Below are 19616 nucleotides of genomic sequence, written 5' to 3' on the forward strand. Positions count from 1 at the left end.
GCCCAACTGCAGTTTGAGATCTGAGCCCAAGAAGAGGGCATAATGGAGGGTGAAGTTTTGTTGTGTTCAGCTACGTATCAGGAAGACACACGTGGATACTCTGAAGTGGAGTTCTGGGAAATTAATTAGTTAGCACAGAAATTAGAGACAGGAAAGAGTAAAGACAGAGGCATCTTCTAGAAGACAATTCAAGTTACCCAGGCCATTCATTTATAGTTTAAGTGGTACCAGATACTATGCGAGGCACAAAAGGCGTGGCGATGAACCCCAGTGAGCTCACAGACTACCAGACTCAAGACAAGTGCTCTGAAGTATCTTAAGTTCTATACAGTTTGAGTATCCCTTATCCAAAATGTCTGGGACCAGCAGTGTTTCAGAGAACATTTACATGTACATAATGACATATCTTGAGGATGGAACCCAAGTCTGAACATGAGATTCATTTAGGTTTCATACAGGTTTACATACAGCATGAAGGTAATTTTGTACAATAGTTTAAATAATTTTGTGCTTGAAACAAAGTTTGTGTGAATACTGAACCATGAGAAAGCAAAGGTGTCACTATCTTAGCCACCCACATGGGTGATCTGTGCTAGTTTGGCATCACCACCATTCCTGACTCTGAATTTATATGCTACCAATATGCAATCATTTTCTTACACTTATTCACACTTAAGAGGGAAAAAGATGACATGCCACTTATACAACGAAAAAACGTAACATGTTCCAGATAACTAAGTAGTACAGTGGCATCACCAGAATGCCTGTCTCATCTGCTACAGTCTCCCCCTACAATGTTGTGTTTTGATTAAAAGGCTACTATACACTATATTTTATTTTGGGGGGTGAGAATAAACATCAAAAGTAGTTGAGGGACAAGAAGTGGCTCTTCTAGGGATGAGGAGGCATTCTTCTGGATGGGCTTTTAAAACTGTTTTCTCCACAATCATCTGCCTCATTAACAAGAGTTTTTGTCTTAGAAATATTTGCCTTTATAACCTAACATGATTTCTTCAAAACGTGTTCTGTTTTGAATGCACACTGATCTACACTTCAGTAAGCCCATCACATATTTTTGCCATGTCATCTCTAGGCACTTATTCTACAGTGTTATCTTCATCGTCATTTACACAAGATCACCTTGATTCAGAAACATTTTAGCTATTTCAATTCATCATTGGTTCACGAATGAACAACTGGGGCCTCCTCATCAATGTTAAAAACTTCAATATCCACTTCTTCCAGCTCACTGATGGACTCTGAAGATAAACATGCAAACAATTTTCATATTTATAAGGAGGTCAGACATCACTTTCTTCTCACTTGACATACAGAATCCTTCAAAGTCACCACTTGTTCACCATCATCACTAAACACAGTCACAGGTTAGAGGTTGTGCCAGGCATGCACAGCTGTGTCTTTAGTCACTATGTTTCCAGTGTTGGCAGCAGTATATCCTTCATGCTAAACATCCTTCATGCTAAACTGCTTTTGAAAACTTCACTGCTGCTAGCATGCTGTTCAAAAAAAGTGTTTTTAACATTTATTCCTCATTGATCTAAGAATATCCTTTATTAATGGATCTAAGAATTGATTCCTCATTGATCTAAGAATATCCTAAATTAATGAAATTACATTTGAGGGAAAGTACATGGCCCAATCATTATTTTTTTGAGAACTTCAGCTGGAAGATGAGCAGAACAGTCAAGGAAAACAAAAGTATGCCATCATCATCTAGTCCAGCTTCCCTGAAGTGAGCACAAGCCCCCAGTACAAAATGTTTATGAAACTAATCAGAAAAGATGATATGGTGATCCATGGCTTTTTGTTAGCATAATAATGAAATGGTAAGAAATGCATTCCTTTGAAACAGTGAGGATGCATTTGCTTAGCACAGCAAAATTTCATTTATGTGTGCCTGCGACATTAGCACAGCCCAACACGATTATTCTGTCCTTGGCACCCGTAATTCCCATAGGAGCTATCTCCTCAGCTCTAGGCAGTGTCTTTCAGGGGCTGTAACCACAAACAGTAATGTTTTTCATTCACATTATAGACATGTTCTGGCATCAAATTTTCATCAGCAGTGACCCTGGCGAACTTGTCAATGAATTTCTCCACTGTTTTGTGGTCAGCAGAGCTTTATCACCACGAATCTTTAAAAATTGAATGTTGTGTCTTTTCTTAAATTTCTTCAATCACCCTGTTGAAAATATGCAGCTCCCTTCCATTTTCAGTTTATGATAGATCTTTGCTTGTTACGTGATCAGCATACCATTAAGTGGCATGTGTTCACTGCATCAATGATGGATCCACTCTACACACAATTGAGATCTTCACTTTTAGCTTCATGCAACGTTCTCCTATTTTTCAGTAACTTCTGCTCATTGCTTTCCGCACAGAACTTCAACATTTTATCCTTCTGTTTCTTCAGGTCATCTATGGTGATCATTCTAACACCATACCCTTCTGTAAGACAGTTCACACTTATACCACTGCCCAGTTTCTCCAACAGCTTCACTCTGTGCTACAGATAAACAGATATGACTTCTCGTTTTTATCACTGTTACCCAAGGAGGTATCTGCATGCCTTTTGGACATTTTCAACAATATCTTTATACCACAGAGCACAGAATAAGCAAACACACACAATGAGTAATGTATATACGTCTTGGACCATGTGGGCATTGTGGGGAACCTCCCATTGGTGTGTCCAGCCTTCACACATGCCATTTTATTGCCGTTTGTGGGCATGCTTGCATGGAGGAATCTGGGCATGGGTGGAAAATATATATCACAGCTGAAAGCTGGCGGGAAGGTCTTTTTCCCTTGGGAATGCTGAATAAATCGTGTGTTGTGAACCTGCACTTTGACTGTGGCCATCACATGAGTTCAAGTGTGGAATCTTCTGCTTGGGGCATCATGTCAGGACTCAAAATTTTTCAAATTTTGGAGCATTTCTAACGGATTTTCAAATTAGGGATCTCAACCTGTACAACAGGTAAGCATAGGATACTTTTAATGGTATTTGGTGGAACCCTAACTAGGGTGAGTGATCATTCTGAGAGGGCATCCCTGAGAGGGCATCCCTAGCAGGAAGATACCAGAAGGAAAACTGAGAAACATATAGAGTGGGTGTGGGGTAGCAAAACATTCTGGGATAGAAGTTGTAGATCCAGGCCAGGCATGGTGGATCACACCTATAATCGCAACACTTTGGGAGGCCTAGGTGGGTGAATCACCTGAGGTCAGGAGTTTGAGACTAGCCTGGCCAATATGGTGAAACTCCATCTCTACTAAAAATATACACATTAGCCAAGCGTGGTGGTAGATGCCTGTAATCCCAATTACTCAGGAGGCTGGGGCAGGAGAATCACTTGAACCTGGGAAGTGGAGGTTGCAATAAGCCAAGATCACACCATTTTACTCCAGCCTGGGTGACAGAGCAAGATTCCATCTCAATCAATCAGTCAATAAGTTGTAGGTCCAGGGCTAAGGTGTAGAACAGAAGGGGCATGCCTTACTTTTGGAGTACAACTTCAGGAGGAATTCAGGTTGTAGCCAAGGACAGAGAGGTGGGCAGCAGAGGCCAGATCAAGACGGACTTCCATGTTATGCTGAGAAATTCAGATGTAACCCAGAAGGCAGCATGGAACCAAGAAGACAGTAACTCCCTCTGATGGGAAGCTAAGAATGGACTGAGTTAGGGAGGACCAAACACACACAGCACCATTAATAGATGCTGCAATTTTCCAGGAGTGAACCAAGGCAGACCTCTAAACCCCGAGGCATTTCTGAGGTATGCAGTGTGGTGAAGCAAGGGTGCACCAGGTTCAAACCCATGGCTGTTGGAAGAAAACAAAGAGGACTTGTCTCCAGAAATGTCAACACACAGAAGGGACTCTGTGGTATGACTGAACACAGTGAAGTAAGAATGTGACAAGAATGTGTGGATGGGACAGATATGGGGCCTGTCCTTTTGCCTATTCCCTCTCAAACAGGTAGAAATCCACTCTGGCTCTCACTGACAACTATCACTGACAAAGATAATCTTTTAAGGATGTAGACGAGACGGGAACTGAAAAGAAGTAGAATGTAAACTAGAATCCAAAATCCTAACAGAAGGAAAACAATGAACCTAGATAGACGCAAGCTCAATGCAAAGGCCATCTTCTCCGCGAATCCATCTCCTGAGACGCAAGCTCAATGCAAAGGCCATCTTCTCCGCGAATCCATCTCCTGACCCTGCCCTCACACGGCTGATCATCTTGGATATTGTCTGCACACCTGTCCTAGTCCTCTTCATTATGCTGGTGACTTTCTCAGGGGAGGAATGGAGGGAAGGCTTAGGAAGCAAGGATACTATGGAATCCAAGACAGATTTGCACAGGTACACAAGGGGGCATAGCCACAATAGCATGGTTTATAACAGCAGAACACTGGACATTAACCAAACCATCTGCCAATAGAAGAATGAACAAAACAACTTGTGTCTTATTCATCCAATGCAATCCTCAATCAGAGCTACATCAGCTTTGCCTACATCTATCCCATTCTCAGTAAGCAGAAGTAGGATATATGCAACATGATCACATATGTATACAGTTCATACAAAAGAATATCACATATTGTTGGTTAACATTTACCATTAGGAAACACGCATGTGGGGGTAGGGTGGAAAGCGGTTGGTTAGGATGGGGGAGCAGAACACAGGTCTTCAGTTATACCTTGAATAGGCTTTGCACACGTATGTTTACTGCAGCACTATTCACAATAGCAAAGACTTGGAACCAACCCAAATGCCCATCAATGATAGACTGGATAAAGAAAATGTGGCACATATACACCATGGAACACTATGTAGCCATAAAAAAGAATGTCATGTCCTTTTCAGGGACATGGATGAAGCTGGAAACCATCATTCTCAGCAAACACAGGAAGAGAAAAACCAAACACCACATGTTCTCACTCGTAAGTGAGAGCTGAACAATGAGAACACATGGACACAGGGAGGGGAACATCACACACCAGGGCTTGTCAGTGGGTGGGAGTCTAGGGGAGGGATAGCATTAGGAAAAATACCTAATGTAGATGATGGGTTGATGGGTGCAGCAAACCACCGTGGCACATGTATACCTGTGTAACAAACCTGCACATTCTGTACATGTACCCCAGAACTTAAAGTAAAATAATGAAAAAAAAAACCAAAACTAGAAGTAAATATGGAAAAATATGTGATAAAGTTGCCTTTACTTTTAATTACGTTTGAAATATTTGACATGATAAAAATTACCAACTGATATTATGACCTAATTGATATTGTAATCTAAAGATAAATATTATAATCTAAATTTGTCCTTCCTTTTCATAATAAGTATGGGTAGAAGCTTGCCTGTATCTAATTTCACAGCAATGTAAAAACAGGTAAGTACTTATCTTTTTTCCTATTTACCTGAAATATCTGCTTCAGGGAGAAAAGGGCCCTTCTCAAATCTCGTCCACTGGAGTTGTATAGTTTTTCTGAAATAAAGAATATAACATACAAATTAATTAAACTGACTCAATTGACAGTGAAAACACAGAGAGGATATGAATGATAACAAAACTACCCCTGGAAAGGTAATGAAAGCCAATTCATGTCACTCAGGATACAGACTTTATCCCCAACCATAAGGAGAATGTTGCATATACATACCTGGTGTGTGACAGGTGGCACGAAAGAATGTGTGGATGGGACAGATTTTGGGCCCGCCCTTTTGTCTATTCCCTCTCAAACAGGTAGAAATCTACTCCGGCTATCACTGACAACTATCACCTAGAATTTTCACCCTCATCTTCCATCCTTCCTCTCTCCAGATCTCTATTTCCAGCTGTTTGCAGACTCTATTTTCCAGTTTATAGACTATTTCCACTTGATGGCCAACTATACCCAGAAAAATCCATGCAGCTGGAACAGAATCCATCCTTCTACCTCATGCCTCCCTTGCCTTACAGGCCCTGCACCCCGACGCTTTCTGCATCTCCTATTTCTAGGGTGTGCTGGCTGCCTTGAGCACTCCTCAGGTCCTAGAGTTCCCTAGGCAGCACGGGAGGCCCAAGGGCAGCATGGATTAGCTGGCTCTATGGACTAGCTGGCTCCTTCTAGGTGCATGAGGGCCTCTGGGCAGGAAGCCAGCATTAGCTCTGCCTGGGCCTGAGTTCTCACTCATGTTCAAGGATGGTCCTGGCCATGGGCAAGGCAGATGAAAGATCCCAGTCTTAGAATTCTCCAGCTGAAGACTTGGGCTGACTTCCATAAGCCCACTGTTGAGCAGTCACGTTTCAAATATACGAGTTAGACCAGGCCTCATGAAGAAGGAGGTGAGCTAAACACAGGGCCCATCCTCCAGAGGTCACCACACAGCTGGAGAGACAGACTAGGATGCCACAATTACTAGCTGGTCAGAGTGATGGCGCTGCAAGGTGTTGAAGACACACAGGAGGGAATCCTGCTCTGGTATATAGGACACCAGGGAGCACAGATCCTGCTCAGCCTCCCAGCACCCACACTTGATCCTGATCCAGGTGGCTCAGGTGTGCATAAGGTTGCATTCCTAGCCCCCAATGCCAGACTTTTCCAATAGAATCACACAATGCAGATTTACTGAGCACCTGCTGGGCACAGTTCTAGGCACTAGGATACCACAGTGAAGAACGGAATTATCAGGAGCAAAGGTTAAGTAATCAGACTGCCTGCATTCCAAACCTGGTATCACCACTTACTAGCTATGTGACCTTGAACAAAACACTTTACGTCTCTAAGCCTTGGATTCTCCATCTGTAAAATGGGAACAGAGAATGTTAAAGGAAAATGGGTTCTGTGTTAAATTAAGCATGTATATTATGGAGTGGAATGCAAAACACCATTTAAAATGCTTAGATAGAATAAAAGCATTCAAAGCAATATCACATTGTTGGCCAGCCACTTTGGACTTCAATTCTAGCCTAAAGGGATACAGGACAGAGCCACATTCCCCTCTTGTGCAAGTGGCATAGAATAAATGGCCCCACAAGAATTTGCAGACATCTAGTGACAGAAAGGATATGCTGATTTTTCACAGTGGCCCAGGAAGTGGATAGGCCCCCATCTGAGAGAGATTTGAAAGGACACAGTTAGGTAAAGCTCAGTGTTTGCTTGGCAGTCATTTCTTCAAAGGCCTCCCTACCAGACATATTGCCTTCTGGCAAAGAACACAAGAGTCCTGTGGACACTCCCACTTGATGACATCACTTCCCCATTTAAACTCTTCAGTGGCTGCCCACTGCAGCCAGAAAGAAATCCAAAATCCTTTGCATGGTCTGCCAAGCCCTCGGTCACACAGCCCCCTCTCCTTTGCTGTATTACAGACACTGTGGTTTTCTCTTACATCCTGGGGCAGTCCAGGCTCCTCCAAACTCACAACTTAATACATATTGCTGCTAAGTGGCAGGGGCAAGATGCTGTGGGGTGGGAGTCTGGGGGGTGATATGTGACTCCAAAGATTCCCTGTTGTTTGACCACTATGGAATCTACCACCTCTAAACACAATATGCAGCCCACAAACACTCGCTCATTATGAGTCCTGATTCAGAGAAAAACGCATCACCCCTTCCTAAAAAGTAGGAGCCTAGAAAACTCCAGAGGAATCAACCATCCCCAATCTGAACATCTAATTCATCTCTCATTCTAAGAAACAAGGCCCTGGTGACTCTCAGGCTGACCTCTAAAGAGTTTGTGTGGCCTCAACATATGAGTAATAAATAGAGTAAGTTTCCCACTGCATCACGCCTGGAGTAGAACACTGGTCTCTGGGGAGATCTCACTTCTTCCAGCTTTCACAGCTAACATCTGAGAATCCCCAAATCCCAGAGAAACAGACTTTGTTTTTTTGCCAATACTACTTCTAATAAATAAGAATAAAACTATCAAGTGAAAGCATGGGCCATGTGTACCCCCAAAGAAGTGGACCAGATTGATCCTATCCAGGAAGAACATCAGTAGTCAATTCCAGGTAACTCTTAAGGCAATAGGCTGCCAGGCACTGTGGCTTAGGCCTGTGATCCCAGCACTTTGGGAGGCCGAGGCAGGCGGAACACTTGAGGTCAGGAGTTCAAGACTAGTCTGGCCAACATGGTGAAACCCTGTCTCTATTAAAAATACAGAAATTAGCCAGGCCTGGTGGCACAGGCCTGTAATCCCAGCTCCTTGGGAAGCTGAGATGGGAGAATCTCGTGAATGTGGGAGGTGGGGATTGCAGTGAGCTGAGATCACATCACTGCACTCCAGCCTAGGTGACAGGGCAAGAACCTGTCTCAAAACAAAAACAAAACAAAACAAAGAAAACAGCAACAGGCTTGCATTAGACCTTCTTACTTGTCAGCAGATGACAAACAGAAATATGTCATAAGTAGACTCAAAATATCACAGTTAAAGTCTCCTTTAGTTACTAGTGACATATTATCATTTCTGATTCATCTAAATGAAGATCATCATTAGTTGTGTTCTGATCGTTAAGGTTTTACTACTTGGTGCTGTAGTCAAAATAATCAGTTTTTAAAATACAAGTTAAATATTAGTAGAAAAAAGTCAGCTGAGAATGACTGCTAATATTTTGTTGAAGATTTCTGCATTTACAGTCATAAGAAACACTGGTTTATAGTTTCTTTTCTTACAATGGTGTTGATATTGAGACAGTGCTAATCTCGTGAGTTGAGAGTACTCCTTCTTCTGCTTTCAGAAAGGATTTGTTTAGATTTTGTGTTATTTATTCAATTTCTTCATTAATATAGGGCTATTCTGATTATCTCTTTCTTCTTCAATAAAGTTTGTTAATTTGTGTCTTTCAAGGAATTTGTCCATTTAAGTTGTTAAATATATGGGCATAAAGTTGTTCATATACTCTATCATCCTTTTATTAACTGTAGCAATGTCCTTTTATACCTGGAATTGGCAATTTGTGTCTTCTATTTTACTCGATCAGTCTGACTAGAAATCTATCAATTTTATTTTAGCCTTTTTCGAGTATCAGCTATTGATTTCATTAGAGGTTTTTTCCCACTGTTCTTCTGATTTCTATTTCATTATTTTCTTTCTTCTGTTTGCTTTGAGTTTAGTTTGTTCTTCTAGCTTCTTCAGGTAGAAATTTAAATGATTTGAGACCCATCTTGTTTCTAATAGAAGTATTTAATGCTATAAGTTCATCTCTAAGTACTGCTTCAGCTGCTTCCTGTAAATTTTGATATATTGTGTTTTCATTTTCATTTATTTGAAAATTTTATTAATATTGAATTCAGGGGGAATAACTTAACCTTGTGATTATTTTTTTGACCCGTGATTTATTAAAGTGTATAGTTTCCAAATATTTAGAGATGTTCCAGATATCTTTCTGTTACTAATTTCTAATTTAATTTCTTTGTGGTCAGAATATATACTTTATCAAATCTTTTAGATTTATTAAGGCTTATTTTATGGCCCAGAATATGGCTTATCCTGGTGAATGTCTCATGTACACTTTAAAAGAACATGTATTCTGCTGTTATTGAGTGGCTGTTCTATAAATATCAAATACCCACTAGATCAAATTTAATAATAGTGGTGTCCAGGTCTTCTATATTCTTACAGACTTTCCATTTACTTGTTCCATAGATAGTGTGAAAGAAGAGTTGAAGTCTCCAACTATTATAGTGGATTTGTATATTTCCTATTTCATCTGTATGAGTTCCTGCTTTAGGTGCTTTGAAGTTCTCTTGTTAGGTATGCTTACATTTGGGATTGTTGTGGCTTCTTGGTGTATTGACCTTTTATTGCTATGTAATCTCTCTCTTCATCCTTGTCAATATTCCTTGTTTTAAAGTCTACTTTTCTGATATGAATATGGCCATCTTGGGTTAGTGAATGGTGTATCTTTTTCCATCCTTTTATTTTTAACCTATCTATGTAGAATTTCTTATAGATATACTTGCATCTGGCTTATATGCAATCTGACCATTGTCTTCTAATTGCTATGCATTCACTGCATTTTTAACCTCTATGACATCACAACTTACTCTTCAGTGGCACTAGAATTAAAGACCTCAGGGAGGTTCTGACGTCATCTCGAACTCTTTGATAAAAAGCATTCTTCTACAAATGCCAAAGATATCTCCCAGTGGTGCCAAAAACCCCTCCTCGTTTTTGCCAAGTGTCATTTAATTAAAATAAACTATGATTTCTAATTGAGGAGTAAGTACTCTTCATTCCAAATATCTTTAATTTTCAAAACAAAACCTTTACAGTCATTTGTTTAAATTGTCTATTTCAAAGAAAACTGAGTAAGAAAATATGTAGTACTGTTCCCAAATAATGATTTTGTTGTTTTAAGCAAGAGAATTCTCACTACAGATTTTAGAGATTCACAAATGTTAATGTAGTTTTGTTTTTCAATATTGAAGCTCAAAAGAACAGCTAATCTATATGAAAATAGTATCTATTTTGGCTGAAACGTCCCTTAAAATGCTTTTCTTTTTAATTCCCTATGGTATAAAGCACAAGACAAGGTCTCGATCAGAAATCCTACCATGTGGCATCTGTTACATTATAACTTTTTTTAATCCTTCATACAAATGGCTGGCAGTGATATTTCATTTTTTTGACAGATACCTTCTCCTGAGCTACTGCCAACCTTTGATATTTATAAGCATTCAATATTTTAACAAATGTTACTCATTAGTCTCTGTATCACATGAGAGCAATACTAGAGTCATCATTATGAAATAAAAATAACAAAATATTTATTTAAAGGAATATTACTCTGGAGTACCGTCTTTGGAAAGACAATTCCATAATACATTCTCTCTCTACAAAGAACAATACTGTGGTGTAAAATGAAATCATAGTGCTTTATTGAAACTCAAAGTTGCGTGTTATGTTTAAAACAGTGGTACCAAAAGGCCTCTCTGCCTAACCTATCTTACTCTGTTGATTCATAACATACATTTTAAGAGACACCTCAGTCTACCTAGAGGCTTAGGAAGGATTAAGACGCAAGGATGTTTGTAAATGACATATAATTTGTCATTTTACAAAAGGTACAATTTCTGCTGGTAGAAGAGAATCCAGCAGGCATTTCACTATGTCAGACATCATGCCCAAACCAGCAACTTTGATGTGACAGCCCTTTGATGTGGTTCAAGAGAGGCCCACACAGGCCAAAGGAGAAGCACTTCCTCCCACAACCCAGTCCTGGGTTCCTTGCTGCAGGACTAACAATGCCATGGGAGGTGTCGTCTGGAGCTTTATCTGCGGGTAACATTCCAAGTTCAAGAAACGAGGCATTCCATTTGTGTTGCATCCAAGTTTCACCACACAGAAACTTCACCAAGGCTGTGCAGGCCTCTCCTTCAGCTGAGATTAGAATGTGAAGGGCTCACCCAGGAATGGTACCTGGCCTGCCAGATTCCCAAGGATATTCTTTACATCACTCTTGGATCCATATCCTATGGAACTCCAATCACCACTTCTGTAGAAGCAGCCTGTCTATGTGGATTCAGGTATTTTCAGTCTGGGTTACATAGGTGTGTGCAGGGATTCCTCGAGGTAGAATGACTGACAGATGTCATGCTCCCTAGTTCTGCAATCCAGTTCTCTACACTGCAGGCTGTGCTCGCTGTGTGGGTCTCCCACATGTATATGTGTGTCTGTGTGTGTGCAGATGCATGTGCACATATGACTTCAATCTGTGGTTGGTACAGCCTAGTTGCAGGTCCACTGACCCTCCAGCCACCTGCAATACACTGTATAGACTGTCCTAACAGCTCCTGAATCTCACGGAAAGGAATTCAAGTGTGCCCACTGCCTGAAAATCAGGCAAAGCAAAATGAAGTAGATTCCACATGTGGTGCAGAAGGGGGCTGGAGACTACCCTAAGCCAGCAGGAGGGCAGCTGCAGAGGCTTCACCTATATATGAATCTCAAACTTTTCCCATGAGCTCGCAGAGATTCTCCTTGCTCCTCTTTGCTCACCGTGGCCATGATCACATGTCAGTGAGGGTGGTACGGCTCCAATCAGGGGAGATTGCAGGCGAACAGATGGTTCCTGCCATCCCAGACTCAGCTGGAGAGCTCTAAATCAGAGCATCAAGGAAAAAGAGGTGCCTGAGCAACCAAGAGATTACACGTGAGTCCCCTCCTGGTGAATGTCAAAAAAGCATAAAAAGGCCGGGCACAGTGGCTCACACCTGTAATCCCAGCACTTTGGGAGGCCAGGGCCAGCAGATCACTTGAGCCAAGAAATCTGAGACTAGACTGAGCAACCTGGCGAAATCCTGCCTCTACAAAAAAAAAAAAAAACAAAACAAAAACAAAAAAACAAAAATTAGCCAGATGTGGTGGCTTGCGCCTATAGTCCCAGCTACTCGGGAGGTTGAGTGGGAGGACTGCTTGAACTCAGGCAGTCAAGGCTGCAGTGAGCCGTGATCATGCCACTGTACTTCAGCCTTGGTGACACAGCGGAGGTGACAGGGCTGTCACATCAAAGTTGCTGGTTTGGGCATGATGTCTGACATAGTGAAATGTCTACTGGATCATATTCTACCAGCAGAAATTGTATTTCTTTCTCAAAAAAAAAAAAAAAAGTTTAACTGTAAAACTCAAAGCAGAAATGTGGAGCTGAGATCAAACTGGAGTCATTAATATTTGCCTTTCTCCTGAAGCTCTGGGACTGCCAGGTGGGAGGTGTGCAAAGAGGTCCCCCGAGCACAGCCCCAAGGGCTGGCCAGTAGCCAATGAGAGCTAAGGCTGCAGAAGGTCCTGGGGAAGAAGTAGTGCTGACTGCTGATTCCAGCAGCTGGGGAGAAGCTGGGGGCAGGCTGATTATACATCCCTTACTTTTAGGTTAAGTACAGCTTGCGTTTGGCCAATAAATAAATGAAGAAATATATGCATTTATTCTCCCACCACTTCCAAATTAAATCTGCCTGGGGTATAATCATTTGGGTAGCATTAGCCTTTGAGTAAATGCAATTAGAAGCCTATCTTTGGTAACGACAAGAAGGTGTAATCAGAACATTATTTGTGGAAGTCTTTGGAACTGCCCCTCTATCCTTTCTTGCCATGTTTTTTGCCTTTTAAAATGAACTATGTCCCTTTAATAGTTGCAATCATGTATTATACTGTAAACTAGCTTGTAATAACAAGAGTAGAGGGCAAAGCATAGGAGACCCCTGGGGACCATTCCTGCTTTGTCTCAAAACCCCTGTGTGGCCCACAAAGATCAGTGCTGAAAAGTATCGCCAAAGGGGTGCTATGTTCCCTGTTCAGCCAAGAGCACAATGAAGAAAACTTCAGTGTGTGGGAAAAGACAGACCAGAACATTAATTAGAAGGGCCCAGTGAGAAAAATGAGAACCAATTTACATCAGTGAAAGAATATATAGGGGGAGGAACCAAAATCCCCTTTGAGAAGGGAAGTAGGGGAGTGAAAGATACATCTACAGTATCATGCTTTGGGGCCTACAAAAATCGCTGACTATGAGACTAATAATTACAGCACACGCTTCTCTCATCAGGGGTCAAACACATTAACCAAGATCCCAGTGGGAAAACCTGGACCAGGGCCCCAGAGCCTCTCCTCTGCTCAGGAGGGACAATAACTTTCCTTTTTCCCCTGGGCTGCTGCAAAGTATACCACATTTCAAGAGGAGATTTATTCATAGGCGCAATGTCCGGGCCTACATTGAAAGTCTGTTGGCAGCAGCTACTGACGATACAACCATCATGGTTTTTCAGGTGCAGCCATGAGAAATTAGCTCCTTATCTGCCAGGCATTTAGCTGTGTGCCATCTGCTCTTCAGACACCAGTCAGAGAGAGCCAGGAAGCACACAACGCAAGTTACTATCAGCACTAAGAGAGGCAAGAGAATTGGACTCTAGACCTTCTTCTCATCAACTCAAATGTGCCACATGACAAACGAATCCCCAGGAAGCATGGCTCATTTCAACCTGCAGCCTAATTCCATTATTACCTGCTGATGTTTTAAAGAGAAAATGTGGCATTGTGAAAACTTTATTTTACAGTGAAAAAACTGCTTGGTCAGACTTTGAAAATCTTATTTTCCAGTGGTTTTGAAGCTTGTTGGAGTTATGGCCTCCATATACAAGCTGTAAAAAAAAAAAAAAAAAAAAAAAAAAAAAAAAAAAAAAGTTCAGATACACAAGATTTTAATACAGTTTCAGGGATATGGATGCCCAGAAACTTCCTGTGGTCTTTCAGGACATTCTATGAACTGCAGGGTAAAAATCATTGATCTAATCCAACATCTTCATTGAACAGGTGAAGAAATGTAGGCAGAGAGGTGCCATAGATGCTGGCCCCAGAGCTGGGACTGGAGGCTCAAGGAAATGCGGAAGAGTAACTGAAAATGGCTAACAGAAATTGAACTGGCTATATGATGTGATTGTACAATAAAAATAAGGTAAATAACCGAGCCACTGAAACTCACTCACATCCTAGCCATGACATTTATGCCACCGTGTAAATTCAGAGACAAAACACACACATGCCAAAGCAAAGGCTTTGCTTTTGAGAAATCTGACTCATCTCTTTTGTCTGTGGGGATGACTGTGAGTAGTGGAGGCTTGAGGTACCCCCCAGTTAGCCTGAGGATGAGGAGGCTACACGTGAACAATGACAAGGTCATGAGAGCTGGTAAGACATAAGACTGCTTAAGAACTTATTGAAATCCCAATTCCCTTGGATTACAATCACATTTTAAATACTTATGAGTACATAAACCCTACAATAGTCTTAATGATTATCTACTAAGTAGGTGCTATGCTGAACATGAGGTTATAATTGTAAATGAAGACAGTCTCAGTCATTGGTTTATCAGTTGTAACAAATGTACCACATTCATGCAAGATTTTACTAATGGGAAATTGGGGGAGGTTGAGGGGATATATGGGAACAAATTTTTGCCCAATATTTTTTTCCATAAAATTTGGCCTATTTGGGGAGACAGACATGTCCACAAACCACAGCAATGTCATGTGAGAAGGTGATGGTAACACTAAGGGTTCCCAGAGGAAGAAGTGGCAGAACCCGTGAGCCTGGGGCTGGAGAGTGGAGGTTCGGATGAGGTGACATGGAACAAAATGAACCACAGTGAGAAATGCTGTGCAAAGAGGGAAATGGAGGAAGAGAAAATAGTGTCCGCAGCATCTAATATTTCAATAAATGATTTAAGTTTTAAGACCATGTGGAGGACTGGAAAGAACACGAGAGGATCAGATATCATCCAGATTCCCAACTCCCTCAACATCTGGCCTGGTCACAGCTTTACAGGTTAGCCAAACCCAAGAACATTCTGGAGTCTTGCTTTCTGTAAATAGGCCCGGCCTCCCAAACACACAGCCCTACTCTACCATGTTAATTTGGACACACTGTCAAAGAAGATGTGAAAATCATATCCATATTCATAAATGCCAAAACTTCAAAGCATCCAAGATGTCCCCCCCCAAGTAGGTGAAGATACACAAACTAGTACATCTATACAATTGAGTGTTTATTATTCATCAATAAAAAGAAATGAGTTGTCAAGTCACAAAAAGACAAAGAAGAAATGTAAATGCATACCGATAAGTGAAAGAAGCCAGTCTGAAAAAGGCTACATACTACACATGCATAGTCAACTCCATGACATTTTGTAAGTAGCATAACCGTGGAGACTGTAACAAGATCAGTGGTTGCCTGGGGTTTGGAGGCAGGAGGGAAGGATGAACAAATGGTCCACAGGGGATTGTTCGGGCAGTGAAACACTTATTCTGTATGATACTGTAATGGCAGATAGTACCATTATACATTTGTCAAAACCCACAGAATATACACCATAAAGAGTGAACTCTAATGTAAACTATGGACTGCACTTAATAACTATCTACCAATATTGGTTTATCAATTATAACAAATGTATCACATTCATGGAAGATGTTACTAATGGGAAATTGGGGAAGGTTGAGGGGGTATATGGGAACAAATTTTTGCCCAATATTTATTTTCTGTAAAATTTAAACTACTCTTCCCCAAAATGAAGTCTGCTTAAAAAATTATGTCCAAAGGCAAGCCCACAGGAAGTGGGAGAGCCCCCAGGCTCACGGAGAACACAACTCTTTACAACCCCTTCTGCAAACACATGCAGCCCCAGGCCTGGGACTTGGCATTTTCTGCCATGAATCATTGCTCATCTGTTCATGCACACTTCTGTGATCTCCCCAGACCAGGGCCAGCTCTCATCCACAGTGGTTTCCCTCCATCCCCTGGCAGTGTCTGGCTGGGGTAGGTGCTTGGTGTTCGTGACTGATGGGCAAGTGCATGTGTTCTAAGGCCTGGGTTAACCCGGGATTCCATAGATGAGTTTCAGACACATCTGTGTCGACTCTGAGTTCCTAAACGGAAGGGCACAAGTAATTTTTAGGACATTGGACATTCCAGATGCTTCCTTGTCACCTTCAGCAGGCAATCCTAACTTCTCCTGTCTTTCTTTCTTTCAAACAATCACTGACCATTTATTCTGCAACAAGGGCTATGCCAGACGGGAGAGTAAAATGATGCATGGGACAGAGCACAAGTTTCCAGGAAGCTTAGAGTTGGCAGAGAAGATGATTTGTTAACAATGAGGACAGCCCAGTATTGCAGGAGCTGGAACCCAGAAAGGTGCCAAACGAAGGAGCCCTCCCCACTTATTGTAGGAGGCAAATGGCCTTCAAAGAGCTACTCACCAAGAGGGTGCAAAAGACTTTAAGTCATAAAATTATGTATGTGGTTGCTTGGCTGTCATAACCATCTGCTGAGCCCCACCCAGCTCCACACCCATTTGGGTCTGGTTACCTTGGGACCCACTAGCCCCATCCTCCTCATCTTCACTGAGGAAAAAAGCCCAAGCAAAGCCATTTATACCTCTATTCTGAATTAGTTCATAGGAAACTATTTTTCCCTCTGAATTGGAGGGAGTGGGTCAGCTTTGGGGCCCCAGCAAAGTCCACCTCCATTTGCTCCCATCTTTGCATTTCCAAAATTGTCCCTTTGTGGAAGCAAAAGGGCCCAAGTCAGCTGATGAAGGCCACTTAATAGATCCAAATGCTGTTTCAAACCTGCCATTTTCCCTCCCAGCATCAAAGAATGGTAGAGAGTAAAGGGTCCTCGGAGACCTCCCTCTGCAGAGAAGTTGAACTGCTCACCCAAGCCATGGAAGACCTGTGCACAGGTGCCCGGAGGAGGCAGCGCCGGGATGCTGCTCCTCTAAAAAGGCTGCTGACCTAGGTAATCAGATCAGTGGCATCTCAAACGCAGTACAACTGCCCCGAGGCAGCCAGCAGTGTGAAAAACAGGTGACCAGGGATTTACTTCCGGTCTCCCTCTTCCGTCTCTATCTCAGGGATGTCTCTCTGGGCCCTGAAAACGGCTTGGCCAACCGCCCTCCTCCCTTCTCCCTCTCTTTCTTTCTACATTTCTTTCTTTCTTTGTTCTCTTCTCACATAATTAGGGATCTGGAGAACCTTAAGGTATTTTCTTTAGTGATGGACTTTTATAATTCTTTTTCTGAATATCCATATTAAGTTGAAATATTTGAATTACATATTTTCTCAAGACTCATGTATTCCTTTTTCTAGTTCTATTTTTAACATTATTTATTTTTTGAGAGAGGGTCTCACTCTGTCACCCAGGCTGGAGTATGGTAGTATGAACATGGCTCACCGCAGCCTCCACCTCCCGGGCTCAAGTGATCCTCCCACTTTAGTGTCCCAAGTAGCTGGGACCACAGATGTCCGCCACCATGCCTGGCTAATTTTTAAATTTGCTGTAGAGACAGGATCTCGCTATGTTGCCAGGCTACTCTCAAACCACTTGGCTTGTGTTGTGATTACAGGAGTGAGCCGCCGCACCCATCCTGGTTCTCTTTTAAAAACAACAAACAGCACACACCCCTGAGTTGGTTTTGTTTGTGAACAGGGCATCCCTCTCCTGAGATGGCCATGGCACAATGGCTGTCACTGCCCTGCAGCTGGCCCTACTCACCCCCTACTGGCAGGGCACAAAAAGAAAGGAGGCTTCCTAAACAAAAAAACCCATTCTCTCACACTCTTCTAGAAGCATCCAGGGATCCTGGTAGCATCCACAGGAAACCATCCCTTCCAGTTGGGCCACCTCTCTGGGGAGAACATTTAGGAGACAAAAACCACCCTAGCACAAGGGCTGGAAACCACAACCATGTACCACCCAGCCAGCCCCACACAGCAAAAACTACTTAGCCCTCTTATGGAGGCACCCACTGCAGCCAGGACTGATCCAGTGTTGGCCTCTACTAAGCATCCCACTCTCCAATCTCAGCTCAAAGGACCTGCCACCCTCGGCCCCTGACCCTGTCTCCCACCTGCTCTTGGGGGGGGGGTGCATTTTCTCCACTTCACCTATGGCACCAGCTGTCAAAGTCCTCACCCTGACACCGTACCTGTGCCTGTTTTGCACTTTGACTTCAGGAACCATTGTGCCATGGCCTTGGACAATACCACCATCCAGACTCCTAAATTCATATTTGCATTTCAGAAGAAATTCCTCTCTGCACCTCAGTTTTCCGATCAGTAAAACAGGATTTAAAATACACATTCCAACATTCTGAAGCCATGTGATGACGAACATGATCATGTTGGAAATGCATCTGGCACAAGCTAGGTACTCAGTAAAGACTACTTTTCTCTCTTCAGCCCCTAAGGTCTCAATGACATTTCCAAAAAATACCTAATGCCCTCCACACAGTGAATAGTCAGTCCCTTCCTGGGCACTGCACTCAGGGCTATGACATGCCTCCTGTCATCTGTCAGGTCTTCCTAACCAGGTGGCGAGACAGTCTCCTGAGCTCAGACAGCCCCAACTGGGCCCTGGGGGTCCCTCTCCAAGGCACAATCACCTCCCTAAAGAGAGTACCTCTTCCTTCCTGGGGTCAATGCCTGTTGACAGGGAAGATGTTCACCCTCTCTGCCCTAAACGCTTTGAGAAAAAAGAAATGAGTATCTACTCCTTGGAGAGAAGATAAGGATCATTAGCTAGGGTCAAAAGGGAACAACCCAGCATCAATCATGTCACTGTGCAGAGATGGTAAAACTCAGCAGTTCACCTGCCCCACCCCATGGGGCTAGGGTTCTTCCTTTAAATATTCTTCAAGATGGAAACAGTCACAAATCTATGGCAAGTATCCTATAAAGCAAAGAAAATTGCATCAGAAAAAAGAATGGGTATTTCAAACAACTGTTTTGATGGGAGTTTATTCAGTAACGAATGGGGAAAAGAACAACAGTAAAAGAATGTATAGTGGCATTTTTACAAGTTCGGTACAGCTTAAAGTGGTTTTGTCTCATAACAAATTCACACCTAGCCTAAGGTTTGTACACATTAAACGGACAAGCTGCGTGTGGATCCTCCATGGCCTCCTGATACTTTCCTCTGTATTTACTTCCAGGCTGTGTGTCCTGTGGTAAGGAGGGCTAAGCCAAGAGTGACATGCAGTTCCAGCAAGTTGTCTCAGTGAAAACAAAAAAAATGCAAAAAAATACATAAGGTCTTTTCCCCT

The 19616-nt window shown here is 42.3% G+C and overlaps 1 protein-coding gene across 8 annotated transcripts in view; it reads right to left on the reverse strand.

Moving 5' to 3' along the window:
• The window catches only part of LOC105499060 (formin homology 2 domain containing 3), a 497377-nt gene that overhangs the window by 282600 nt on the left and 195161 nt on the right, over positions 1 to 19616 (reverse strand). For all 8 annotated transcript variants that reach the window (XM_011771498.3, XM_011771497.3, XM_071085772.1 and 5 more), the window contains exon 4: positions 5453 to 5520. In XM_011771498.3, the coding sequence (XP_011769800.2) occupies positions 5453 to 5520 (68 nt within the window). The remainder of the gene's footprint in view (positions 1 to 5452; positions 5521 to 19616) is intronic.

This window comes from Macaca nemestrina, chromosome 19 (assembly GCF_043159975.1).
Source record: "Macaca nemestrina isolate mMacNem1 chromosome 19, mMacNem.hap1, whole genome shotgun sequence".
NCBI lineage: Eukaryota > Metazoa > Chordata > Mammalia > Primates > Cercopithecidae > Macaca > Macaca nemestrina.